General features: G+C 47.3%; 1 protein-coding gene across 16 annotated transcripts in view; it reads right to left on the bottom strand.

Annotated features, from left to right (window-relative positions):
- LOC144943769 (calcium-dependent secretion activator 1-like) overlaps positions 1-15,734 on the bottom strand; it is a 366,726-nt gene extending 350,992 nt beyond the window's left edge. For 2 of the 16 annotated variants that reach the window (XM_078871580.1, XM_078871591.1), the window contains exons 1-2: positions 13,131-13,714; positions 10,191-11,524 (exon numbers count right to left, since the gene is read on the bottom strand). In XM_078871580.1, the coding sequence (XP_078727706.1) occupies positions 10,191-10,769 (579 nt within the window). In that variant the 5' untranslated portion in view covers positions 10,770-11,524; positions 13,131-13,714. Of the gene's footprint in view, positions 1-10,190; positions 11,525-12,774; positions 13,019-13,124; positions 13,716-15,489 lie in introns of those variants that run through there. The other 14 variants (XM_078871586.1, XM_078871589.1, XM_078871596.1 and 11 more) reach the window with 11 other exon arrangements.
- Positions 15,735-16,074: the final 340 nt, after the last annotated feature.

Here is a 16,074-nt window from a genome sequence, read left to right as displayed (position 1 = left end):
AAATTCATTTTTAGGCCAGTCTCAGGACAAAGTGATTTTTGTTTACTCTGCTTTGTGTTTTTTTTGTTCCGCTGCTTAAATCGACCTTGGCTATACCTTCTGTGCAAATGGCACACCGATAAACACAACAAAGTCACTCTTGAATAACAGCTGTACGTGACTTCTTTCTGGAATGGGCAATGTAGCTTTTCTGTTTGATACATAACCCTGGCATTTTATTGTAAGAGTTGTATGCATCAAAATTCCTTTGACAAAGCATCCAATTTGTATTCTCTCTCCTTGCCAAAACCATTCACAATCTCATTTTTAATTCCGTTGCACGTTTCATATTTCCACCTTTTTAATAGCAAACGGCAATTTTCTTCCTCGCCCACATCTTTGACCCACAGGGTCAAAGTTTACACTCACAACATCAGTGTCAAATTAGACGATGATTACAGAATATAAGTGGCCAGATGCGAGTGTTTGCCGACGGACTCCTATTTTCATGATTTGTGGCTCCGAGAGTTACACAGCTTGCCCTTCACACTGCCGGGGCGTGGACGGGTAATTATGCTGGATTTACTGCCCTAAGCGCATGATCCTGGTAAGATGCAGATTATAAACAAGGCGCTGCACCACCCTCGCATGTCCCTGTCAAAACTGGCAATGTTACTCATCGTCCATCTGGGGGGGGGGGGGTATACCACTTGATGCACACGCTCAACCGCTTTGTCAGTCCACCGCTGGATCATGCCCCCCCCCCCCCCCCCCTGGCGTGCGAATCGTGGGGAGATCAAAATTCGCTCGCCAGTGCGGCACGGTGAAGGAGGGTAGCGCAGATGTGGGAGCATGGAAGTACGGTAAGAGTACAACGGAGGATTTTGCTTAACTGCCCTCTTCTGCCCTCCACATTGCCCCACAGCTCCTACAGCAAACCCGATTGTCCTTGGTGATCACACATTCAGGTACTATGCACACTAAAGCCTGCTTAACTCGTGAGGTCACACGAGTTTGGGTGCATTCTGGGTGATTTGGTCCAAGACCCCATTTCGTACAGGTGGGTAGAATATTTCAAGCTGATGCAATTAATGAAAAACATGCACTGAAACAAACCAATAACCACATGGCAATTAAATTATTTTAAGAAGCTTAATTACATACATTTGTATTACCTTCCACTTCGTTTAACTTACTGGGTTCACCCTGGTAGATGTAATAAGCTGTTAATGATAATCGTCCAATGCAGCAGTTGTTTATGCTTTCTCAACATGAATCAGTTAACACACTTATTGCAACTGTAAGTGGGGGGGGGGGAGAAATAATTAAACAAAACTGACGGTAATTGCGTGCATATTTAACCGAGCCCAGAGAGCAACAGTACTCATTAAATTTGGTCGAAATTAATTGCACAATGCCATTTAGAGGGGTCAAATAAACACCAAAATATAACACAAACACAAGCAATTACGCCGACATACACTATACACGTCTGGGGGGAGTGGCGGTGTCGTGGTTAGCCCACTGCTCTACGAACCTTAGCCGGCGCTAACATCCATGCCGAGTGAAATCTGGCCCCGGGGCCTTCCCCTTCATCAACTCGCAACGACCAGTCCTGGCGAGGGCTGGGAACGCAATTCTATGACCGACGTGGTGTGGGGGAGGCATTCATCCAGCAGTGGATCGACAAATGGACACAGTATGCGTATGATGACTGTGGTTTATTTATTTATTAGTATCGAGGCTACCTTCTGACGTAGTATTTTGGCATTCGCTATTTTGCTTTTAACTGCAATTACCATTGCACTATCTTTATCAATGCTTAAGCAGAACATGCATTGGACCATCCTGCATTGAATTTGTTGGGGACTGGGATATCTGTGCAATGTGGTGCGGGGTCGTTATAAAGACGTCAATCTCGTTTCTATTCTGGTTCATTCATGTCAATTTCCTAGATTCCATTTTGATTGAAAAAAGCGTGTTCATTATTTTGATGTGTCCTTGCTGGCCGAAAACCCGAATGGACAGTTGCATGGAAAGTCAGGGGGAGGAGGAGGAGGATAAATTAACGGCGCTAACGAGAAAGAAACGTGTCAAACCACGAAAGACACGTCCGGGAGATGCAAAGCAAAATATTGAATGTCCAGAACTCCGTAAAACGATTCGGAAAATACATCAGAGAATACAATACACAAGTGATGGAATATGTTATCGAGTAAGCAATGGGGGGGGGGGGACACACATCATGAGAGCAGCAACAATGAGGTTAATAATTGGCAATTCACTGTCAATAAAGGTGGAACCATAACACGTGACAGAGGAGAAAGAACCTTGAAATTACTGCAGTGGAGGAATTTATGGAGAACTGCAAGGCATTACGTATGTCATATGTGCCAGGAATCAGACGTTTTTCAAAGGAAGACAATTAAAGTTGCAGACATCACACTTCAAAAACGCACTGCTCTTCGCATTCATGGAAATGACAACTCTTGGACCAGGTAGCACCACTGTGGATATCGTCACTCTAGATTGGGGACCAGTTTATGGTACAGAAATGTGTAGACGTATTTTACTTCACGCTGACAGGAAAACAATATCGCACCTCAATTGTGGACAGATTATGGCTGATGATAATGTATTTGTATTATTATAAAGAGCTAACTTTCATGAAACATTGCATGGAATTTACAACTATCGTAAATAAGCACAGCAGCAAGCTTGTGTGTAATTACACAATCGAATCTGTTGAAATGAGCGGCAATAAATCGTCTAAAATGTCCACTTGAACGGTGTGTTTGGCGTCTGTGTGAAACAACAGGTTTCATCGACCCCTGTACAGTTTGAGTACAAGTGAACATCTAGAGTGTTCAGTGTTCAACCACCTTCCTCAGACACCCCCCAGTGGAAATTTCAATCTTCAAATGTAGCATCAACACATCTCTCTGTGCTTTTTGTTCTGAAAAAGGGCGATTTCCTGAAAAACATCGGCCTCCTATTTATTGTTGCTATAACTATTTTTTATTTGATCAGATTAGGCCCAAAGATCTAGATCACTCTTTTTCAGAAGCGACCTGGCTATCACAAGTGATAGCTGAATGAAGTGGATTATCACGTGGAAATGTATAGCAGCCAACTACTCTAAACGCATGTTCCTAAATGTGGAGGGAAAAAACGTAAAACCCAGAGAATAATCCACGCGACCGCAGGGAGAACATGCAGACTCCAATTATACAGATGTCAGGGTCGCGATCGAACCCACGACCTCCTGTATACCAGGCAAGGAATTTAACATCTCGCCAACATGGCAAAGTGGCGCGAATGAAGGGGTGAGTTTTTCGTTATTGGCGGAGCCTGTGCCGTCCTGCCAACGCAGTATCCAAATTCTGTTGTTACATTTCCAACAATAAATTGGCTAACTCACAAATGCGTTAATTTTCTTTAGTTTACACGGTGCGTGCTAAATATACACGCGTCGTTTGCTTCGTACGCAGGAAGACAAGTGCTCCGTAGAGTCGCTTGGCAATATGTGGGGATAAAGAGCGGACACAGACATAGCATGTGCATCTCAGAACGGTCCTAAACTGCAAGGAAATTCACTCTAACCGTGGCACCAAACAAAAGCTAATACCGTTACGTATTTTCAGCAACTCCTTCACGTAAATGGATTTATGAGCAAAAGTAGTTAAATGGGAAATAGCATTTAAACTTGTCCGTGTGAAGTGCTTTCGTTAAAAAAAAGAACACCCGCTGGCATTCTGGAGACACAACATTTAAGGGATGCCAAGCCGTGTATGGCACACAGCCTGCTGCTGTCAAGCTGTGTAAGCCCAACGAAGGGATTATATTTGATCAACATCCCGCTTGAGGGAGATAGTTGGGGCACCTAAATCCATTGGTAAAAACCCACGGTATCAGTCGTGCCGTTTTGTGTCACCCACGCAGCCATTATGAACCTGCTGAGTCTCCTCCAGTCTATATATGTACGTCTCTAATTTGTTGTTGAGAAATATAAATTGAACGTTCAGCATTTTGCTAATGTGTGCGGCTTTTTTTGTTAACACACAGCGAGGAAGCTGAACCCAGCAAGTGATGTTACAACGCACGCGTCTCATTTGCGTATTAACCCCATGACATCACAACTGGCTTCAGGTTCAGCCCAGCTACACGGGGGCCACATAGCTTGATACATCTGTATTTTCCCACGAGCCACAGAACTCGCGTATGCACTGGAGGTGCCTCCGTCCCGTCACCGTGTCTCCGTGTTTTGTTCAGTACGAGCGGCAGTCGTCTCGGGCGTGAGCCTGAAATCTCCATGCCAATTTCGCTTCATGGGCCGCCTTCAGTGCCCTGAAGTAAAAAAAAATTGGGCCGAGCAGAAATACACCACCAAACGTGTCAATTAAACATTTATTTATAGATGACAGGAAGATTACATTTTACATTAAATTCAACAATAAACATTATATTTAGTTGGCGCCCTGGTCCTGGTCTTTTATTCGAAAGTATTTTTTGCGAAAGTTCTTCTAAGATGATATTCTGCGATAGACCTGCTCAACTAAAAAAAAATTACATTTATTTTATTAAAATATTTAACCTGGCCAAATCCCTTAAGATGGAACATTTTGTTTACAAGGGAGTCGGGGGTGTGAACCGTCACGTGATATAGCGCGAGTACTCAGTAAAACGTGGATACACCACTTTTATAGCCAACGCTGAGTTCGCTTCGACTGGACCGCATTGCCACGGCAACACAGGTCGCTCGCTTCCCACTTACAGCACCAGGGTAACGTGACTGCACCAACCGCCTTTGTCTTTTTGTTTGTAGAATAACATCGTGACAGCTGTTCAATTTTGTAGACAATCCCAAGTTTTACTCCGCTTTTGTTTTTCCCAGCACCAAACATCGGCCGTTTTGAGCAAAGTGGTCGTGATGCTCACAGAAGCAACACTCTCCCTGATCCCGGCTTCAATCTCCAGCGCGACAAGGCCAGGGATGAACAGCTTTCGCTGACGGAAGGGCCGACAGTTTTGCAGCAACGGCAAGAAACGCGTTTCTGCAAAATCACTTGTTTCGCTCTGGATTTAGCAGAACTGGTAATACAGAGGCGGTGGCTTTCAAGTTCTTTCCACACTTGAGACAGTCCGAGCTTCAAAAAATAACAACGTCTGCCAGGACCGGGGAAAATGTCATGCCACAGAGTTCATGGAAGCAACTTGAGCCATTCGTTAAAATAATACTTTTTGAGCTTGTTCTGTGAGGACTCCGGTTATTAACGTCCATGTTTGGGGGGAGGGGGCACCCAGCAGGGCTTGAATCCTGGCAACTAACATATGATTAAAACAAGTTCCTAAATGTAAATGCATTCTATGATCTCAGCTTGATCACCAACGAGTGTACAAAAGATAATTTGAGCAATTGACATTAAACTTACTTAACAGTGCGTGACTGTGAGCCACCGAGAGTGTTGGGTATAGCGGGGCCCTGTTGCAGTAACTCCAGGAACAGTCCTGAACAGTAACTGCTTGTTTATTTACAGCAGTGAGTTTTACTTCAGCTGAAAACAATTACAGTGAACAATTGCTTTATAAGACTTCTGATAAACCGTGGCTTAAGGCCAAGCCCTTTACGCTTCACTTAGCTTAATTGCACTAAGGGCAGCAGGCACGTTCTTCAGAGTAAAATGTGGCCCTGACATCAGCTTGGGATGGCCTACTCCGCAAGGCACCTACATTTCAACGCCCTTTCTGCGGAAGGCGCAATTACTGACGAAGGCTCTCCCTAATTTTTATGAGGCGAGCTGAATGGCTGGGTTTATCAAGAGTTGTAACCTCTAAAAATATAATTCTCAGTCAGTTGAGCACCACACACACACTGATTTAGGCTGTCATGGCTGTTTGGTGAAATGGTGGCACAAGGCTAAGCTCCTTATCCTTTACTATGGTTTAAAGGACTGACAAATGCACCGCAGTAAAAGTCATCATCAAAGGATGTTGCCATGCTATTCAACAGAAAATGATACATGCTACACACAGCCAAACTATTATATTGTTAGACAACAGTGAAAATTACAAGTCAGACACTTCAAATAAAATATAAATACATTTTCACATGGGAGAACTCAAGAGGGAGCTGTTCATGATAGCAACACACAGACGAATACACCGATGGAGGGCCACGCCATAAATCATCCGTCACTCTCACTTTACCGCAATTTAAAACGTGCATACCGTAGTTTTGTCGAACACCGAAAGTCTGCAATGTAAAAAAGAAATCATGCTAAGAGCGAATCCACGTTATTATCACCAATCCACAACACAGTTGTCAAAAGTTGACTCAAAATATTGGAGTGGAATGTCAAATCAAACAAAACAGGCAGCCTTTTGTATGAGGGCTTCCTCCCCACCCCACCATGCTGTGTAAGCCACAGTGGCTGCTTGATCGTATTCCACCACACTATCCACTGGTGGGGGTTTCTCAAGGGTGGGGGGGGGTACCCAGGACAGGTTTAGATATCATTCGCTAACCACGGCTGGGAATAGAACTCAGGTGGCCAGGTTCACAGTGCAGTCCACTAAAACCACTGCGCCACCGCTTAACCCGTCAAACTCCGTGAATTAAAATCACATGGTCCCAAAAATGATATTGAATGTCATACGGTAATAATTGTGTAAAATTAAGTCATACAGGACTATGATTTCATACAGTTGAGGTCACATCTACAAATCACTTTTTTTACAACAAAACGATTATTATAAGGCTCTTATCAAACAATTGCCAGATTCGGTCATTAACGAGTAATGAATATGTCTTACACGTGTCTGTTCACCATTATAGTCCTTTAATGTTGTCTTGTAGAAGGCCCTCCTTGCATTTGCTTTGATATGACAGCCAGGACACGACACAGACTGCAGCACAGTGTATACTGCCAGGTAAATACTGCATTTGTGGACAGTCACTATATGTCACAGGACGGCAATATATCGACTGAATTATGGCACCGTTTCCAGAAGAAATACCTACGAATCCCTTTAGTGTCAAAAGAGTGGCACTGGGAAAACCTATGTGCGTGATGGCGTGCCAAAACCGATATTCTTGAAGGCCTCTCTCTGACACGTGCACTAAACACATACTCAAATACATATATCATCCCAGTTCATCATCAAAACACCATGTCTCGTCTTGCCATAGTACAATTTGATTGAGCTGTCAATAACAGGAAAGATCCTCACACCCAACTTTGTGTTTCTCTAACCTGGCAACCACTGACTGGTTGATTGTCACTGCCAGAGAGGAAACAGTACATCTTGATGTCATAATTCTTCATCGTGTCCAGCAATACACTGTAAGCAGTATAGTGCAGTATACACTCAGTATCCAAGGTATAATGCAAAAAAAATGGTGCATTGCATTGTCACAATTGTTGTATGTCACGCAGGGCACTTAACTAGCAGTGCCAAGGTACGTTATGAATACAATGAAGCACAATTAAATGTAACGTGTAAATGGCAGGGAAATTATGCATTTAATTCACGACTGTAATTTCAATATACTGTACATATATACTGTGGACAGCATGTAAACTAAAACTGTGTATACAAAAACATATACAAACTTAATGCAGAATACCGTATATGAAGATATGTTCACGATCTAAAGACAAAATATATTGTGCTTACAAGATCACTAATTGCACAGATCAGTATTAGGTGTAAAAACATAGGCGTTTCATACATATCTTACATTGTAATCGTATGGTAACTTGTCTTCATTCATTCAAAACCATCTTCAGCCTGGGGGACTCTACTTGGCTACATTGTATGTCTACATGCAATACTTCTAGATTTGAAGCTTTCGTGACTGCAAGGATTCATACTCTTAGATTTTTTTCGAAAAAACCTAAGAGTATACATGCAATACTCTCCATATGCCATAAGTACAATAATCTGGTTTAAAAAAACAACAACTCTCCAGTATGTGCTTACGTCGTGGCAAAGAAACTTATTTTAAAACGCGGGAGGAAAGTAAACAGGTCTTTACACACTTTGCACCTGAAAGAAGTTTGAAAAGGCAAATACAAAACTGAAAAGTACCCCATGTGAGCCCAATGTTCTCTCCAGAGTGACACTGCAAGCCGTCAATTTGAGAGCAAGGAAAAAATGAAACAACTTCAACTGATGGAACCTTTACGACACTGCGGCCGAATCGACCACAACAAAACTGACAGTTCAAAGAACATTAAATTGTACACATTAGATGCGTTGCGGTAATGTGTCATATTATTAAACACGTGTCACTTACTAAACTCTGCCATTGTTTAAACTGCACTCACTGCCTTCCCCGTAAGTATATTAAAACGTTTGTTGCCCTACTCTATTGCGTGTGCAATGTTTCGCACAATTATAGTGTAAACTCGTGGTTATATCGCCCACTAACGTAGTGACTGCACACACATGTAAATAGTGCATAATAAAAATACTCAACACATGGGGTGAATAAATATGTAAAAATTCTGCCAAAGGGATCCATGTCAATGGATGTGGCAATCTGGAGAAAATATCGACTCTTTGGTTTTGACTCAGCAAAAAATACAATCTTTGCTCCATCACATAAAAGACGTAAGCAATGAGAATTAGTGAATTCGTTGGGCAAACTGCATGCATATTGACAAGGCAGGTCCCTTAGCTGCACATCATCTCGGTGCATGCGTGCGTGTAGCCCAATTAAGAGCGATGCATATTTTATGACTTTACATAATTTGAGGAAGAGCAGTGACAAAATCATTTCAGATCATGCGCTCTCCCCAATTACGACAATCTCAATAGCAGCAGCCGTTCAACCCACCACTACCACCACCACCAAACAGACCCAAAAATAAACCCAATTGTTCTGATCATGTTAATCAGGATAACTGATGGTGCAGTACAGAAGCTGTAATGACTTGTGTGCATTGATCGGTGTTCCTAAAGCAGCAGGGAAAAGCAAAAGACCTCTTGAGAAGGGAAAAAAAAAATCAGTCACCTTATTAAGGCAGTGAGACCAATGCAAGCTGCATGGCACTGCGATGTCACGTGTGCGTGTGTTGCATGTGTATGTGACAGCACATTGGGGCAGCACAGGAAGAGGGCATCTGCCAGGCACCTCGGTCAGTGGACCGGCAAAAGCTTCTTCCACACTTCACTTGGCCTCAAAGTGCACCTAGCCTGACGCAGGTGCTCTGGCGATGTCGACCGTCAACAATTAGTGGCGAATGGAGGCTGTTGTTAATGCATTGCCCGTGATGCATTGAAGACAGCCGTCAGGGATGAGTGTATTTAAATGTGGGGATACGTACCCTACTCGACCGCTCCTGTCGTTGTTGTTGCTAGTGGTGGTGGTGGTGTGTGCAAGTGTAAATACAGCCATTCTTGAGTATATTAATTTCCCAAAGGCAACACTGTACGTTTATAAGCACGTGGGTTTATGCGTGCACTCGAGTGCTCTAAACAAGAGCGTGATGATGATGACACACTGGGAATTGCACACGCAGACTGTGCGCACACTGCACACAATTGTTACGCAAATACAACACACAAGTACACTACACACACACTCATATTCTACACGTGATTTACACTGCATTTTGAAAAATCATGTACACACGGTGAATTTACAATACACATTACACCTCAAAAGGAGTACACATAGTAAGTGCTCATTTACACACTCAGCACACAGCACACACAGCACACCACACACACAGCACACACAGTACACACAGCACACAGCACACCTCACACACACAGCACACACAGTACACACAGCACACCACACACAGCACACACAGCACACCACACACACAGCACACTACACACACAGCACACCTCACACACACCACACACACAGCACACACACACCACACACAGCACACACAGTACACACAGCACACCACACACAGCACACCACACACACAGTACACCACACACAGTACACACCTCACACACAGCACACACAGTACGGCTCACACACAGTACACCACACACACACCACACACAGCACACCACACACCACACACACAGCACACCACACACACAGCACACACCTCACACACAGCACACACAGTACGGCTCACACACAGTACACCACACACACAGCACACACAGCACACCACACACACAGTACACACCTCACACACAGCACACAGCACAGTACACACCCCACACGCCCCGCGCACCTTCTGCTGCCGCCGCGCCATGTCGGTGGGCTGCTTGGCGTTGAAGGGGTGCGCTATGCACCGCAGCACGAACACGTACAGCTGCAGCCGCCGCCTCTTCTCCTCGTCCTCCCTCTGCAGCCGCTCCAGCTCCTCCTTCTCGCGGTCTCCCCCCGACGCCTGCGACGAGGGCGGCGGGCTCGGGCTGCCCGCCACGACCCCGGGACCCGCCACGACCGCCACGGCCGCGGCGGCCCCGGGAGCTGACCCCGTGACCTGCCCGGAGGTCAAACTCACGGCCACGTGGCCCGCGGCGGCTGCCACCGTCGTCGCCGCCGCCTTCCCGGTGACTCCAACAGCGGCGGCGGTGGCGGCAGAAGACGCCGCCGATGATGACGAGGAGGAGGAGGAGGCTGAAGCGGATGGACCCCCGGCCCCCGAGGCGGAGGGGACGACGGCGGAGGCGGCGGCATCGCTGGCACGGGACGAGGCGGCTCGGCCGGCCGAGGGGACCCGGGCAGAGGAGGTCGCCGCGTCCCCCCCCCGGGGTCGGTCGTGCACGTCCTCGGACTCCTCCTCGCTGGACGAGGGGTCCAGCATGGTGGGCTGTGGTCTCGGTGTGTCTCCTACACCCTACCTGCTCACCCTGTACACGTGTGTCTCTGTCTCCCCGGTGTCTCTGTTGTGCGTCTTCTCCCCCTGCCAGGGAGTCCACGTGTGTGTGTCACTGCTCGTCGTCTTCCCCCGGGTCTCGTACCCCTCCTCCTCCTCCGTGTGTGTCTCTGTCACTCACTGGGCTGGCTTCCTGTGCTGCTTCTCCCTATGTAGCCGTGTCACTCATTGATCCACTCACACTCTCTCTATCGCTGCTTGTTGCAGGCTGTGTGTCACTTTGCCGAGTGTGCTCCTCCTGTTCCCTTCACTGTTAAGACGTCGCCTTGCACGTGGTGCTGATACGTGTGTGCTGGCAATGTGCTGCTGCTGTGTTGTTTGTGGATGTTCTTCTATGTGCAACACTTACATGTGTCTACGTGGCTTAGCACTGTGTGTGTCTAGCCAGCATGTGTAATGTTTATCTTGCCCGTTAAATGTGAATGTATGTGGCCTGCGTGTGTCTTGTCTGTGTATTATATGACGTGTTGTCATGCACATGCATGTACATGCCATGTGCTGTTACGTGTACGCACGTGTACGCAGTGTAATGTAAACATGCAATGTCTATGTAATGTATGTCAATGCGATGTGTGTGTGCACAGCTATGAATCAATAGTGCTCATAGCATGCCTGTGTGTGTGTGTCAGTGCAACACTGCATCTGCTGTAGCTGTGAGCAGTCGCCCTTGCCGCTGTTGCGCCCTGTGGAAAAGTCAACAAAAGTGCCGTGCTCAGTCGACTTTGGTACTTTATCAGCAGATGCTGATTAACAACAACAAATTGTCATTGTTCAACAGCTTAAACGTGGTCAACAGCAGCACAAGCACCGCTTAGCAGCGGAGTGAGAATGTCCAACAGCAGCAGTGGAAATGATGGAACAAGCATGGCGACTACGAACAGCAGGCACAGGCATCGTGAGTGCTCAGATAGCGACGCATGGAATTCAAACACTCCCACAGCAACAACAACTACAGCAGCAACTACAGCAACAGCAGCAACTACAGCAGCAGCAACTACAGCAACAGCAGCAACTACAGCAGCAGCTACAGCAGCAGCTACTACAGCAGCAGCAGCAACTACAGCAGCAGCTACAGCAGCAGCAACGGCAGCAGCAGCTACAGCAGCAGCAACTACAGCAACAGCAACTACAGCAACAGCAGCAACTACAGCAGCAGCTACAGCAGCAGCAACTACAGCAACAGCAGCAGCTACAGCAGCAGCTACTACAGCAGCAGCTACTACAGCAGCAGCAACTACAGCAGCAGCTACAGCAGCAGCAACGGCAGCAGCAGCAACTACAGCAACAGCAGCAACTACAGCATCAGCAGCTACAGCAGCAGCTACTACAGCAGCAGCAACAACTAGAACAGCAGCAACTACAGCAACAGCAGCAACAACAGCAGCAACTACAGCAGCAGCTACAGCAACGGCAGCAACAGCAGCTACAGCAGCTACAGCAGCAGCTACTACAGCAGCAGCTACAACAACAGCAACAACTACAACAGCAGCAGCAACAACAACAGCTACAGCAGCTACAGCAGCAACAACAGCAGCAGCAACTACAACAGCAACAACAGCAGCAGCAACTACAGCAGCAACAACAGCAGCAGCAACAGCAACAACAGCAGCAACTACAGCAGCAACAACAGCAACAGCAACAACAGCAGCAGCAGCGAGTCGACACAGACGAGAGAGGACATCGCACACCACCAACAGCAGCTGGATGAGAAGACCCCAACAACAGCTGATTGGGCGGAATAATACAACAGCAGGGCACCGTCTGCACGGACACGGACAGCATCCGAGGTTGTCAAGCACAACCTCGTACACAACAACAGCAGCACATGGGCACAGCAGAGCGACAGCCACCACGCCAACAGCGACACGTGCAAGCAGCGGGTACTAACTACAGCACACTGCTGACAGGCATCGTGAGAGATGCACACACTCACACACACCCCGGCAGCAGGATGAGAAGAGACGAGCAGCAGCTCCAACAACACCAAACAACAGCAGCAGCAACAGCGACACGTGCAAGCAGCGGGTACTAACTACAGCACACGGACAATGCTGACAGGCATCGGGAGAGATACACACACTCACACACCCCGGCAGCAGGAGAAGAGACGAGCAGCAGCAGCAGCAGGCAGTGGAGACAGCTCTAACAACAGCAGCAACAGCAGCAGCCAGGGAGTGGAGACAGCTCCAACAACAACAGCAACAGCGACACGTGCAAGCAGGGGGTACTAACTACAGCACACGGACAATGCTGACAGGCATCGTGAGAGATGCACACTCTCACACACACCCCGGCAGCGGGATGAGAAGAGACGAGCAGCAGCAGCAGCAGCTAGTGGAGACAGCTGCACCAACAGCAGCAACAGCCAGGCAGTGGAGACAGCTCCACCAACAGCAGCAATCACCAATCAGCAGCAGCAGCTCCAGCAGCAGCAGGTGTCGTCTGTCGTGGCGAGTGTGCAGCAGCAGCAGCATCAGCAGCAGCGTGTGCGCTCCCCGTTATATCGTCTCACTCCGAGCTGCTGTTGCTGCTGCTGCTGCCTCCTCTCTCTCCACCCCTAAGACCCTCCTCCCACAGCCCTCTCTCTCTCTCCCCAACCTCTCCCCACCCTATCTCTCTCCCACTGTGTGTGGTGTGGTGGTGGGGGAGCTTTATTTTATTTATTTCCTTTTTTGATATTTCAATGCCCTCGAATTTGCCACCCCGAGGAAGACCGCAAACGGGTCGCCGCTGACCGCACGAACGCGCTCACTGCGGTCGGTCAGAGTCGTTGGCTGCGTGGTGTGCGGTGGGTACACGTGTGTGTACATCTACTGTGTACGCGTGTGTGTACATCTACTGTGTGTACTACACTGTGTGTACATGTACTGTGTGTACACGTGTGTGTACATGTACTGTGTACACGTGTGTGTACATGCACTGTGTATGGGCTGTGTGTACACGTGTGTGTACATGTACTGTGTGTACTACACTGTGTACTACACTGTGTACTACACTGTGTACTACACTGTGTACTACACTGTGTACTACACTGTGTACTACACTGTGTGTACATGCACTGTGTGTACATGCACTGTGTGTACTGCACTGTGTACATGCACTGTGTGTACTGCACTGTATGTACACGTGTGTGTACATGTACTGTGTGTACTGCACTGTGTGTACATGCACTGTGTGTACTGCACTGTGTACATGCACTGTGTGTACTGCACTGTATGTACACGTGTGTGTACATGTACTGTGTGTACTGCACTGTGTGTACAAGTGTGTACACGTGTGTTGTACCTGCACTGTGTAGACTGCACTGTGTGTACACGCATTGTGTGTACTGCGTGGAGTATGGGCTGTGTGCGCAGTGTGTACACGTGTGTACTGCACTGTGTGTACATGCATTGTGTGTACTGCGTGGAGTATGGGCTGTGTGCGCAGTGTGTACACGTGTGTACTGCACTGTGTGTGTACTGCGTGGTGTATGGACTGTGAGTGTGGTACATTGTGGCGTGTGTATTGCACAAAGTCACCTACCATATATACTACTGCAAAGTGGGAGTGCGGTCCATTGTGTTTGGGTATTGAATGTTAGCCTTGTGTCTTTTGTGTGTGTGCTGAATGGGGGTGTGGAGTGCACATGTACACGTATTGTGCCTTCACGTTGTCAGCAAGATATACTGCACGATGCATATGGACTGTGCGAGTGCTGTGTGGAGTATTGTGTTTTTGGATCGCGTGTTATCCATATGTATGGTTTATATATATTGTGGTGCATGGGGGGGGGGGGGTTCTTGTATTGTACCTGCATGGCATTAACTAAATACAGCGTGGTGTATAGACTGTTTATAGGGGGTATGCAGTGTGCATTTGGGAATTGTATACGTTATCCATATGTAGAGTGTATGTTGTGTGTGGGGCATGGGGTAATGTTGACTATTATCTTGGTATGTTATGTTATCAGTACGTATCTATTGTGTGTGCTGTGTGTGTATTTTAATATACAATGTGTGCATGGGGGTCGTGAGTGTGTGTGTATTGTGCTGTATATGTTATCGAGAGTATTGTGTGTGTGGTGCATGGGGTAAGTGTTGTGTACCGTTCATTGTGTATGTTGCCTGTCGTGTGCTGTGTGTATACAACACGTGTGTGTAGGCTGTGGCGAGACGACAGTGTGCTGTGTCATGGGTGACGAGTGTGAGGCATGGGGTAGTGTCATGTATGTTGCATGCGTGTTGTATGTATGTTGCATGTGTGTTGTATGTATGTTGCATGTGTGTTGTGTGTTACATGTGTGTTGTATGTATGTTGCATGTGTGTTGTATGTTCAGTACAACGTGTTGCATATACTGCATGGGGTGGTGGTGTGTATTGCGTGTTTACAATAAGTACAGTATGGTATCTCGTGTTATATTTCTGTATACAACATACGGTGTGTATATTACAGTGTGTGCATCATACGTGTTATGTGCTATCCCTAAAGTAGTTTATCATGTAACTTACAGTGTATATGTAATTGGTATAGCAGTGCAGTGTACATTCATGTCCTGTAATGTTATCTACTCAACATTATGCTATGTATAGAGATTATACATCGTATGTATGCCCATGGTATTTCATCTGTAATGTACATGGGGGTACTGTACAGTGTGTATATTACTATCCAGGATGATCCACATGTCTTGTTACCCCCCCCACCCAATTAAAAAAATAACAAATTCATATGCAAATAAAGTAACTGTTGAGGGGTGAATGAATGGGGGGGGGGGTCACAAGACATCTGGACCACCCTGTTACTATACTATATCTCGTCCTTGTGGCCCCCCTGAGCCTCGGGCGACACGTCCCGCGGGGTGCTTGTCCATGGACCCTGAGAAGATGATGATGATGGTGAAGATGGTGGTGATGATGGTGAAGATGATGGTGGTGATGGTGATGATGATTATCATGAAAGTCGGCGTAGTCGCCGCACTGTGTGGTGGTGGCAGCTTCAGCGCAGCCTGCGATGTCACCACGGCGCGCCCTGTCACACTCAGCCCGTCACCCACAGCACACGCGGCAGGGGGGGCTGGTGGGGGGCGAGTGTGGGGGGGGGGCGAGTGTGGGGGGGGGGCGAGTGTGGGTGGGGGGCGAGTTAGGGGGGGGCGAGTGTGGGGGGTGGGGGGCGAGTGTGGGGGGGGGCGAGTGTGGGGGGGGAGTGTGGGGGGGGGGGAGTGTGGGGGGGCGAGTGTGGGGGGGGAGGGGG

This window comes from Lampetra fluviatilis, chromosome 32 (genome assembly GCF_964198595.1).
Source record: "Lampetra fluviatilis chromosome 32, kcLamFluv1.1, whole genome shotgun sequence".
Taxonomy (NCBI): domain Eukaryota; kingdom Metazoa; phylum Chordata; class Hyperoartia; order Petromyzontiformes; family Petromyzontidae; genus Lampetra; species Lampetra fluviatilis.
Note: the sequence above shows the minus strand (reverse complement) of the source record. Positions and strands in the feature narration are given on the sequence as shown.